Source organism: Oncorhynchus masou, chromosome 31, assembly GCF_036934945.1.
Source record: "Oncorhynchus masou masou isolate Uvic2021 chromosome 31, UVic_Omas_1.1, whole genome shotgun sequence".
NCBI lineage: Eukaryota > Metazoa > Chordata > Actinopteri > Salmoniformes > Salmonidae > Oncorhynchus > Oncorhynchus masou.
The window spans coordinates 11,335,414-11,348,542 of record NC_088242.1 but is presented as its reverse complement, the minus strand read 5'-3'; the positions used below and the strand labels follow the sequence as shown (position 1 = coordinate 11,348,542).

The window sequence follows — 13,129 nt, the reverse complement described above, 5'->3', positions numbered from 1 at the left end:
TGTGTCTGTGTCTGTGTGCCTACTCCTGTGTGTGTCTGTGTGCCTATTCCTGTGTGTGTCTGTGTGCCTACTCCTGTGTGTGTCTGTGTGCCTACTCCTGTGTGTGTCTTCATCTATCCGTGTGTCTGTGTGCCTACTCCTGTGTGTGTCTTCATCTATCCGTGTGTCTGTGTGTGTCTGTGTGCCTACTCCTGTGTGTGTCTTCATCTATCTGTGTCTGTGTGCCTACTCCTGTGTGTGTCTTCATCTATCCGTGTGTCTGTGTGTGTCTGTGTGCCTACTCCTGTGTGTGTCTTCATCTATCCATGTGTCTGTGTGTGTCTGTGTGCCTACTCCTGTGTGTGTCTTCATCTATCTGTGTCTGTGTGCGTTTGACCCAGGCATCTCTGCAGGACCCTTATCGGTGGGTAGGTGTGTAATGAGGGACCCTGTAGACAGCAGAACCCATTTAGTAGAGTTCTCCTCTCATCTGCTACTTATCCAACAGGATGGAGTAGAGCTCTGAATCAAGCATCAGACTCAGCTGAATGATAATTAACAGTTGTGAAGGGTCCCACATGGTTTCTGAGTCATTCCACGAAATAAGTTCCTTTTTGGTACCTTTTGATATTTTAAGTAGAAATTGTGCACCGGTATTTGATTTTAAAAACCTGTTATATTAAATTAAGTAATCTTTAATATAGACTACATGGAGAATTCGAACAATCAGATGTTTTATATGAATAAAGGCTGAAGTACCAAAATGTCCCTCTGTCAAAGCTGTCACTTCTAGGAAGATTTTAACCCACTTAATCCCAACATTACTCCAAGTTGAACCATCACTGTGAAGCCTTAGTTATTTTTGTTGCACTGACAGTCATTTCTGAAGATTCTTATTTATTTAATGTGATTAGTAATTAATTTCCATCTGCCCTTCATGTTAAGGTCCACTCTGTTACGTTGTCTGAACTCTCATTTTAATATGGTGAAACTGTTCCCTTTTAACATAATCTAAAGATGCATTGAACATCTAATAGTGAAACCACAGAGTAAAAGCAGGTGAGATGGATCTACTCTTTTCAGCCATTTTGTGGTGGAAAACGAAGCGGGGCGAGGATAACATAGATAGACAGTCTAGAAATGTTTTAACAATTTCATGTTTTGTTGCACATAACATGTATCCATTCCCCCTGTCACAAGGGGATTTATGGCTGATTTTAGAAGAATGTGTCAACCCTGTTATGGTTCATCATGTTACTTTATTTGGCACTTGATAGGCACTTACTATGGTCATTTATTTATTTATCCTCTTGAGATGGGAAAAGTCATTTTTTATGAAGATGAACATGTGCTCTTTGGGACAGTATTTTAGTTGTATTTCAGTTGAGGTCAGAGGTTTACATACAATTAGGTTGGAGTCATTAAAACTCGTTTTTCAACCACTCCACAAATTTCTTGTTAACAAACTATAGTTTTGGCAAGTCAGTTAGGACATCTACCTTGTGTATGACACAAATAATTTTTCTAACAATTGTTTACAGACGGATTATTTCACATATAATTCACTGTTTCACAATTCCAGTGGGTCAGAAGTTTATATACACTAAGTTCACTGTGCTTTTAAACAGCTTGGAAAATTCCAGAAAATGATGTCATGGCTTCAGAAGCTTCTGATAGGCTAATTGACATCATTTGTGTCAATTGGAGGTGTACCTGTGGATGTATTTAAAGGCCAACCTTCAAACTCAGTGCCTCTTTGCTTGACATCAAGGGAAAATCAAAACAAATCAGCCAAGACCTCAGAAAAAAAATTGTAGACCTCCACAAGTCTGGTTCATCCTTGGGAGAAATGTCCATATGCCTGAAGGTACTACGTTCATCTGTACAAACAATAGTATGCAAGTATAAACACCATGGAACCACGCAGCCGTCATATCTGTAACGATCTTCTTCATCTGAGGAACAGGAATAGGAAGGATCAGACCAATATGCAGCGTGGTACGTGTCCATGTTAAATTTATTATGACAGAACACAAAATAACAAATGTGAAACAACGAAAATCGAAACAGTTCTGAATGGTGAAAACACAGACACAGAAGACAACTGCCCACAACCCATAGTGGGAAAACAGGCTGCCTGAGTATGTTTCTCAATCAGAGACGACAGACAGCTGTCCCTGATTGAGAACCATACCTGGCCAAAAACACAGAAATACAAAAACTTAGAAAAGGGAACATAGAACGCCCACCCTAGCCACACCCTGGCCTAACCAGAATAGGGAATAAAAAGCCCCTCTATGGACAGGGCATGACAATATCGCTCAGGAAGGAGACGCGTTCTGTCTCCTAGAGATGAACGTACTTTGGTGTGAAAAGTGCAAATCAATCCCAGAAAAACAGCAAAGGACCTTGTGAAGATGCTGGAGGAAACGGGTACAAAAGTATCTATATCCACAGTAAAACGAGTCCTATGTCAACATAACCTGAAAGGCCGCTCAGCAAAGAAGAAGCCACTGCTCCAAAACCACCATATAAAAAGCCAGACTACGGTTTGCAACTGCACATGGGGACAAAGATCGTACATTTTGGAGAAATGTCCTCTGGTTTAATGAAACAAAAATAGAACTGTTTGACCATAATGACCATCGTTATGTTTGGAGGAAAAAGGGGGATGCTAGCAAGCCGAAGAACACCATCCCAACCGTGAAGCACAGGGGTGGCAGCATCATGTTGTGGGGGTGCTTTGCTGCAGGAGGGACTGGTGCACTTCACAAAATAGATGGCACCATGAGGAAGGGAAATGATGTGGATATATTGAAGCTACATCTCAGGACATCAGTCAGGAAGTTAAAGCTTGGTCACAAATGGGTCTTCAAAATGGACAATGACCCCAAGCATACTTCCAAAGTTGTGAAAAAATGGCTTAAGGACAGCAAAGGTATTGGAGTGGCCATCACAAACCTCTGACCTCAATCGTATAGAAAATGTGAAACGTGTGAAATGTGAAATGTGAAACAGAACTGAAAAAGCGTGTGCGAGCAAGGAGGCCTAAAAACCTGACTCAGTTACACCAGCTCTGTCAGGAGGAAGGAGCCAAAATTCACCCAACTTATTGTGGTAAGCTTGTGGAAGGCTACCTGAAACGTTTGACCCAAGTTAACCAATTTAAAGGCAATGCTACCAAATACTAATTGAGTGTATGTAAACATCTGACCCACTGGGAATGTGATGAAAGAAATAAAAGCTGAAATAAATCATTCTCTGTACTATTATTCTGACATTTCACATTCTTAAAATGAAGTGGTGATCCTAACTGACCAGAAACAGGGAATTTTTACTTGGAAAATTGTGAAAAACTGAGTTTAAATGTATTTGGCTCAGGTGAATGTGAACTTCCGAGTTCAACTGTATATACACTACCGTTCAAAGTTTTGGGTCACTTCGAAATGTACTTGTTTTTGAAAGAAAAGCACATTTTTTTTGTCCATCAAAATAACATCAAATTGACATTGTTAATGTTGTAAATGACTATTGTAGCTGGAAACAGCTGATTTTTTAAAATTTTAAAATTGGAATATCTACGTAGGCGTACAGAGGCCCATTATCAGCAACCATCACTGTGTAGCAATGGCATATTGTGTTAGCTAATCCAAGTTTATACTTTTAAAAGGCTAATTGATGATTAGAAAACCCTTTTGCAATAATGTTAGCACAGATGAAAACTGTTGTTCTGATTTAAAGAAGCAATAAAACTGGCATTCTTTAGACTAGTTGAGTATCTGGAACATCAGCATTTGTGGGTTCGATTACAGGCACAAAATGACCAGAAACAAATAACTTTCTTCTGAAACTCGTCAGTCCATTCTAGTTCTGAGAAATTAAGGCTATTCCATGCAAGAAATTGCTAAAATACTGAAGATCTCGTACAAAGCTGTGTACTACTCCCTTCACAGAGCAGCGCAAACTGGCTGTAAGCAGAATAGAAAGAGGAGTGGGAGGCCCCGGTGCACAACTGAGAAAGAGGACAAGCACATTAGAGTGTCTCGTTTGAGAAACAGACGCCTCACAGGTCCTCAACTGCCAGCTTCATTAAATAGTACTCGCAAACACCAGTCTCAACGTCAACAGTGAAGAGGCGACTCCGGGATGCTGGTCTTCTAGGCAGAGTCGCAAAGAAAAAGCCAGATCTCAGACTGGCCAATAAAAAGAAAATATTAAGATGGGCAAAATAACACAGACAACAATGGACAGAGGAACCCTGCCTAGGCCAGCATCCTGGAGTTGCCTCTTCACTGTTGACGTTGAGACTGGTGTTTTGCCGATACTATTTAATGAAGCTGCCATTTGAGGCCTTGTGAGTTGTCTTTGCATAATCTGAGTTTTGGAGTGTGCCCCTGGCAATCCGTAAGCAAATGGTGCTGTCTGGTTTGCTTAATATATGGAATTTGAAATCATTTAGACTTTTACTTTTGATACTTAGGTATATTTCAGCAATTACATTTAATTTGATACTTAAGTATATTTAGAACCAAATACTTTTATACTTTTACTTAAGTAGTATTTTACTTGGTGACTAACTTTTACATGAGTAACTTTCTATTAAGGTATCTATTCTTTTACTCAAGTATCACAATTGGGTACTTTTTCCACCACTGTGCCTAAGTTTGCTAATCTTACCAATGAAAAAAAATCTAAATATTGCCCCCTTGCTAGATTGACAAATACAGCCATGCTTAAAACAGTGTAAAAATGCTGTCAGCTTGAAAGTTTAACTCAATACCTGTCTGTGTCTCTGCAGCTCCGGTGACATGAAGGCTGGAGCTTCCTCTCAGCTCCTGGGAGCCCGGGTGGGGAAGAAGTCCCAGTGGACGGCCGCAACACTAACCGCAGAGGCTAAAGAACTCACACGGACTGTTAGCGCCATTCTGGAGGTGGAGTGTAAGTGATCTATCATCTCGACTCGCTGCCTGCCTGCATGTCGTCTCTATCCCTGGTCTAGCATGCAATTCCAACCAGCTCAACAGACACCGAAATCACCTCCATAGTTCTGAAACCAACCAAAAACCAACTGGATAACAGACACCAAACCAACCAAATTATGTCCATAGCTACTAAGCTAACCAAAATCAACCAGCTCAACAGACCTCAAACAATCTAGTTACTAAGCCAACCAAAACCAACCGGATAACAGACACCAAGCCATCTTTGTAGTTACTATACACATCTCAATAGCCATCTTTTAGTGGAGTGGCCTGTAAGAAAATGATGGACATCCTTGTACTTAAGGATCAGACAACAGAATGAGACCGTAAAGTAGCTAAGCAACTTTGAGAGGTTCAGTCTCTGTGTCCAGTGGAGTTGAATGAACCAGAGACTAATTGTTCCGTAGTTACTCGTGTTGTTTTCTGTAGTCATCGTCTAGTGGACGGACAGAATGATCTTTCATTCAACATGAAATGTAGTGTTGATGATGTTCGCAATGTTCGACTTCCAATAGATTTGTGTTTTGAATCAAATAATTGTTTTCAGAATTGTACCAGTGTATCTAGAAATGTACAATAAGACCTTAGTAGATACAAAAAACATCATCATACATGCACCTGATCAAGTCAGTCACTAACCATACTGTAGCCCTGAATGTAGTGGGATGGGAGAAAGCCAAGTACATCAAAAGGGGAAAAACCTTCCACATCGGGTCATAATAACTCCACTGGGAACGAAAACAGTAGCGAAGAAGATGATTGAGATGAAGAGGGGTTAGATACTGATGGCGTCATTACTAACAAGATTCTTCAGGAATTACAATATACAGTATCTGGACCAGGACCAGGAGCCATATGGGAGCAAACTGTTTCCGATCGTTCAATTCAGTTCTAATCCAGCGTTGGTGTCAGGTTGTGAGCAGGGTGAGAAGTAGAGCCATATAGTACAGTTTCAGAATGGACGCCATGTTAGCACCTTCATTCTTGAAATGTTGGCGCCGTAACAATATGAGAGCGCCTCCGATAGTTCCCTCTGAAATTACCCGATACAAACAAGCAAAACAGAGCAGCGAATTTAAGACATGTTTACTGATTGCCATTCGGAACAATGTGTATCCAAGTCGGTATTGTGGTGTCAACAAATTGCACATCTGCTTTCACTGGACATCTTCATAATTTTCAAAACGTTTCACAAATAAACAGCACAATGCGTAACCATAAATGATCACTTAGGAAACGGCTATGGAGGAGGAAGTGGCGCTTTCGGAATGTTCAGACAGAAACCACATTGGCCCAACTCTCTGTATCGATGCCTCTGGTGAGAAGTACTGACCTCCGAGGTCACGGTCACCTGTCTCTAGTTTAACCTTGTCTGATCCAACAAAACTTTATCCTGACCCCTGACCCCTCTTGACCTTTCCCAGTCAGAGGTGAAGCAGCCAATCAACCAGGTGATCTAACTCTAACCCATAGAGATAGATAGAGGACTCTAGTGCCCAAAATTCTGTTTTAGCATGGGCAGTGCCATTGTGAGGACATAACCATTTTGAAGTAGTCAACTGGTTGGGACTTCCTATGGGTTTAGGAAGGATCACATAATTCCATCCAGTTCATCAGGAGGGATCAGCCAATGAATTATTCCCGTGAGAAAACAATTTATTGCAGGTGGCAGTAAATTGTCAATCTTGGTTTTATACCTGTTCAAACAACAAACTCCAGGTGGCAGTATGCACCCTTTCAGTTTGTTTACCAACTCATAGAAGTAGTAGGAGAAGAAAAATGGAGATTGGCCTCAATGGTGCTGCCCATGCTCTCATAGACGCCATAATGAGACAGATACAATGTTTCGTCCTCTAACTACTACTCACCTGAGGCGGACGCGTCATTGTGACTCTGGGGTGTGTCAACTCAGCCCTATGGGCCCTGGTCAAAAGTAGTGCACTAAATATGGAATAGGGTGCCATTTTGGGATGTAGGCTTTCTCTCTTTCTGTTTTCATTTTTGGTAATCATAGATGAATGTCAGATACAAAAAATAAAAATGTACTGTCCTTGATAATATGAGTCAGTGTTGGAGAACTAGAAAATGTATGGTAGGATTAGAGAACTAGAAAAGGCATGGTAAGATTAAAGGAGAACTAGAAAAGGTATGGTAGGATTAGAGAACTAGAAAAGGCATGGTAAGATTAGAGGAGAACTAGAAAAGGTATGGTAAGATTAGAGGATAACTAGAAAAGGTATGGTAAGATAAGAGGATAACTAGAAAAGGTATGGTAGGATTAGAGAACTAGAAAAGGTATGGTAGGATTAGAGAACTAGAAAAGGTATGGTAGGATTAGAGGAGAACTAGAAAAGGTATGGTAGGATTAGAGGAGAACTAGAAAAGGTATGGTAGGATTAGAGGGGAACTAGAAAAGGTATGGTAGGATTAGAGGGGAACTAGAAAAGGTATGGTAGGATTAGAGGAGAACTAGAAAAGGTATGGTAGGATTAGAGGAGAACTAGAAAAGGTATGGTAGGATTAGAGGAGAACTAGAAAAGGTATGGTAGGATTAGAGGAGAACTAGAAAAGGTATGGTAGGATTAGAGGAGAACTAGAAAAGGTATGGTAGGATTAGAGGAGAACTAGAAAAGGTATGGTAGGATTAGAGGAGAACTAGAAAAGGTATGGTAGGATTAGATAACTAGAAAAGGTATGGTAGGATTAGAGGAGAACTAGAAAAGGTATGGTAGGATTAGAGGAGAACTAGAAAAGGTCCTGTAGGATTAGATGAGAACTAGAAAAGGTATGGTAGGATTAGAGGAGAACTAGAAAAGGTATGGTAGGATTCGAGGAGAACTAGAAAAGGTATGGTAGGATTAGAGAACTAGAAAAGGTATGGTAGGATTAGAGGAGAACTAGAAAAGGTATGGTAGGATTAGAGGAGAACTAGAAAAGGTCCTGTAGGATTAGAGGAGAACTAGAAAAGGTATGGTAGGATTAGAGGAGAACTAGAAAAGGTATGGTAGGATTAGAGGAGAACTAGAAAAGGTCCTGTAGGATTAAAGGAGAACTAGAAAAGGTATGGTAGGATTAGAGGAGAACTAGAAAAGGTATGGTAGGATTAGAGGAGAACTAGAAAAGGTCCTGTAGGATTAAAGGAGAACTAGAAAAGGTCCTGTAGGATTAGAGGAGAACTAGAAAAGGTCCTGTAGGATTAGAGGAGAACTAGAAAAGGTCCTGTAGGATTAGAGGAGAACTAGAACAGGTCCTGTAGGATTAGAGGAGAACTAGAAAAGGTCCTGTAGGATTAGAGGAGAACTAGAAAAGGTCCTGTAGGATTAGAGGAGAACTAGAAAAGGTCCTGTAGGATTAGAGGAGAACTAGAAAAGGTATGGTAGGATTAGAGGAGAACTAGAAAAGGTATGGTAGGATTAGAGGAGAACTAGAAAAGGTATGGTAGGATTAGAGGAGAACTAGAAAAGGTATGGTAGGATTAGAGGAGAACTAGAAAAGGTATGGTAGGATTAGAGGAGAACTAGAAAAGGTATGGTAGGATTAGAGGAGAACTAGAAAAGGTATGGTAGGATTAGAGGAGAACTAGAAAAGGTATGGTAGGATTAGAGGAGAACTAGAAAAGGTATGGTAGGATTAGATAACTAGAAAAGGTATGGTAGGATTAGAGGAGAACTAGAAAAGGTATGGTAGGATTAGAGGAGAACTAGAAAAGGTCCTGTAGGATTAGATGAGAACTAGAAAAGGTATGGTAGGATTAGAGGAGAACTAGAAAAGGTATGGTAGGATTCGAGGAGAACTAGAAAAGGTATGGTAGGATTAGAGAACTAGAAAAGGTATGGTAGGATTAGAGGAGAACTAGAAAAGGTATGGTAGGATTAGAGGAGAACTAGAAAAGGTCCTGTAGGATTAGAGGAGAACTAGAAAAGGTATGGTAGGATTAGAGGAGAACTAGAAAAGGTATGGTAGGATTAGAGGAGAACTAGAAAAGGTCCTGTAGGATTAGAGGAGAACTAGAAAAGGTATGGTAGGATTAGAGGAGAACTAGAAAAGGTATGGTAGGATTAGAGGAGAACTAGAAAAGGTCCTGTAGGATTAAAGGAGAACTAGAAAAGGTCCTGTAGGATTAGAGGAGAACTAGAAAAGGTCCTGTAGGATTAGAGGAGAACTAGAAAAGGTCCTGTAGGATTAGAGGAGAACTAGAACAGGTCCTGTAGGATTAGAGGAGAACTAGAAAAGGTCCTGTAGGATTAGAGGAGAACTAGAAAAGGTCCTGTAGGATTAGAGGAGAACTAGAAAAGGTCCTGTAGGATTAGAGGAGAACTAGAAAAGGTATGGTAGGATTAGAGGAGAACTAGAAAAGGTATGGTAGGATTAGAGGAGAACTAGAAAAGGTCCTGTAGGATTAGAGGAGAACTAGAAAAGGTCCTGTAGGATTAGAGGAGAACTAGAAAAGGTCCTGTAGGATTAGAGGAGAACTAGAACAGGTCCTGTAGGATTAGAGGAGAACTAGAAAAGGTCCTGTAGGATTAGAGGAGAACTAGAAAAGGTCCTGTAGGATTAAAGGAGAACTAGAAAAGGTCCTGTAGGATTAAAGGAGAACTAGAAAAGGTCCTGTAGGATTAAAGGAGAACTAGAAAAGGTCCTGTAGGATTAAAGGAGAACTAGAAAAGGTCCTGTAGGATTAAAGGAGAACTAGAAAAGGTCCTGTAGGATTAAAGGAGAACTAGAAAAGGTCCTGTAGGATTAAAGGAGAACTAGAAAAGGTCCTGTAGGATTAAAGGAGAACTAGAAAAGGTCCTGTAGGATTAAAGGAGAACTAGAAAAGGTCCTGTAGGATTAAAGGAGAACTAGAAAAGGTCCTGTAGGATTAAAGGAGAACTAGAAAAGGTCCTGTAGGATTAAAGGAGAACTAGAAAAGGTCCTGTAGGATTAAAGGCTGCCAGACTATTACTTTACACTTCTGCCATTAAAAAAAAGATCTGCTGCCATCTGAGGCTGGTAATAATATCAAGTGATTCTGTGAAACAAAAGAAGGTTCTGTGAGAAGAAAGTCCTTTCTGGTTTTGGATGACTTCTAAGAGAACATTGGATCATTTGGAAAATAGATTGTGTTCATTGGTGTGTTATGTAAACTTGTGTGTTAAGGAGGGATTAGATAAGTAGGTCAATCCAATATCAGATGACCCAAAGTATTAGTTAGAAAAATGTATTAAAGTGTCACTCCACAATGATAGTATAGTTGACAATACAAAATATCAATTGTAATAACCACACTGTGGACCACACAGTTTAAGACACTAAAAGTGGCCATTGTCAAACATGGTACAGTATTTTAATTTGCTCATCTGTAATACATAATACTATCTATACATTATTGGTATCATTATTATACATTAGGTCATCTGTACACACATGTATACATAAACAACAACCAAAGTACGGTAGATAACAGGACATTTAGGCACATATAAAGAAACGACTCCATTTCTTATTTCCATCCGTTCAATTGACAAAAAGGATGAGCCCTGATGTGGTTGTGTTCCCCCTAGTACAGCAAGGCTCAAGATTTTCACTGGATCTAGCATTACAGAAACAACAGATGTTTATCTAAGGGGGTGTTTGTTTGTGTACGTGTGTGTGTGTGCGTGTGTGTGTGTGTGTGTGTTTGTGTACGTGTGTGTGTTTGTGTACGTGTGTGTGTTTGTGTACGTGCTTGTGTACGTGTGTGTGTTTGTGTACGTGCTTGTGTACGTGTGTGTGTTTGTGTACGTGCTTGTGTGTGTGTTTGTGTACGTGTGTGTGTTTGTGTACGTGTGTGTGTTTGTGTACGTGCTTGTGTACGTGTGTGTGTTTGTGTACGTGTGTGTGTTTGTGTACGTGCTTGTGTACGTGTGTGCATGTGTGTTTGTGTACGTGTGTGTGTTTGTGTATGTGTGTGCATGTGTGTTTGTGTGTTTGTGTACGTGTATGTGTTTTGTGTACGTGTGCGTGTGGGTGCGTGCGTATGTGTGTATGTGTGTGTTTTGTGTGTGTACTTTAGACATTCTCCTCTCCCCAGATCCCATCTTAGTCATTTTCACTGGGTTCAGTGTTGCTTGGTTGTGTACTGCTGAGGAAAACCATCCTACCTTACATTTCAACCAGATGATCTTTCTGAGTGGACAAACGTTTTGGGTCACTAATATTGGATTGACCTACTTACCTACCCCTTCTCAACGCACTCACTCACGCACGCACTCACTCACTCACTCACTCACTCACTCACGCACTCACGCACGCACTCACGCACTCACGCACTCACGCACTCACGCACTCACGCACTCACGCACTCACGCACTCACGCACTCACGCACTCACGCACTCACTCACTCACTCACTCACTCACTCACCCTAATCACACTCTCTTGTTTGTGCATTAGGTTGTAATTGAATGGAGTTGCCTTGGAATTGAAAGAGTCCCCATTCTGTCTATCCAGGAACTTTTCTTAGACTTGCGTCATACTTACATCAAACTTACATAAGATAATAATAATATATACCATTTAGCAGACAGCTTTATCCAAAGCGACTTAGTCATGTTTGTATACCTTTTGTACGTATGGGTGGCCTCAGGAGTCAAACCCACAATCCTGGCGTTGCAAGCTCTTCAATCTATGCTGCTCAAACTCAACTCTGGACCTCCAAGCCAGTTCCACTGCATTTTTTCATGAGAAAGAAACAATCAGGGACTGATTTAGACCTGGACACCAGGTGGGTGCAATTAATTATCAGGTAGAACAGAAAACCAGGAGGCTCCAGACCTCGTCGGGTCAGAGTTGAATACCCCTGCTCTATACCCGATAAAGCATACAAGACCACCACATCATACACTTTATACAAAGTCCTTGTTTATGTCCAGTATTGTTTATACTGTATATTGTATCCTCAGCAATAAATGGTTTCTACAGAACACTTGCTGTCTGCTATTTGGGGTGGCGGGGTAGCCTAGTGGTTAGAGTGTTGGACTAGTAACTGGAAGGTTGCGAGTTCAAACCCCCGAGCTGACAAGGTGCAAATCTGTCGTTCTGCCCCTGAACAGGCAGTTAACCCACTGTTCCCAGGCCGTCATTGAAAATAAGAATTTGTTCTTAACTGACTTGCCTGGTTAAATAAAGCTAAAAAATAATAAATAAAAATAAAGGGGTGGTTGGGGTTTAGGGTAATAGCACCCACAGTTAGCCTGAGGTGTCATAAAACCTTTGTAATCTGTTAATAATTGATGTATATTTACAGACAAATGTTTAGTTAGCTCTTGGAATTCTATATAACAGTACAGAACTGTAAAGTGCAATACATTATGGGGGCTCAATGGTATTCCGCTATTAGCTACATAGGTTGGCAAGTAGCCTAGTGCTTAAGAGCGTTGGGCCAGTAACCGAAAGGTTAGCCGATTTGGTGGAAAATCTGTCTGCCTGTAAGTCGCTCTGGATAAGTGCGTCTGCTATATGACAAACATGTAAATGTTGCTATTCCAAACACAATGTGCAGGTAGGCAGACATACCTAACCCCCTCTTTGTAACTAATCAGTAGGATTGCAAAATTCCTGGAACTTTTATAAAAATTCCCTAGTTTTCCCAAAATCCTGGTTGGAGGATTCCCGGAATCTGGGAAAAAGCATGAAATCCAGAATACTCCAACCAGGCATTCTGGAAAACCAGGGAAGTTCCTGGAATTTTACAACCCTACTAATCAAACACTTAGTCAATCACATTGATTTAGCATTGTTACATGTTATATTTATAATACTGTTATTCAACCATTTCATTTGCTTTGAAAACTGTCAAAATAAAATAAAAATCTGATCCTGTTAAGTGAATTTGCCTTATTCTGATCATGACTGATTATATCAAATCACAAGAAACAACCCTTTCTGATCATTCCACAGGCTAAAGCATTCAAAATATTTAACAATTTCATTTAACATTTGAATTTCTGAAGACTACAATATATTTTATAGAATACCTTTGGTATTAAAACATGTTTAACTGCAGAAATTATGTTAATGATGGTTGGAAATGTAAAGTGCCTTCAGAAAGTATTCACACCCCTGGACTTATTCCACATTTTGTTGTGTTACAGCCTGAATTCTTAACGGATTAAATATTTTTTCTCACCCATCTACACACAATAC

General features: G+C 40.3%; 1 protein-coding gene across 1 annotated transcript in view; it reads left to right on the top strand.

Moving 5' to 3' along the window:
- Nucleotides 1-12,800, top strand: part of LOC135523408 (syntaxin-binding protein 4-like) — a 90,045-nt gene extending 77,245 nt beyond the window's left edge. Inside the window, exons 20-21 of the mRNA XM_064950058.1 lie at nucleotides 4,778-4,917; nucleotides 11,378-12,800. Coding sequence (XP_064806130.1) covers nucleotides 4,778-4,917; nucleotides 11,378-11,388 — 151 coding nt within the window. The 3' untranslated portion in view covers nucleotides 11,389-12,800. The remainder of the gene's footprint in view (nucleotides 1-4,777; nucleotides 4,918-11,377) is intronic.
- Nucleotides 12,801-13,129: the final 329 nt, after the last annotated feature.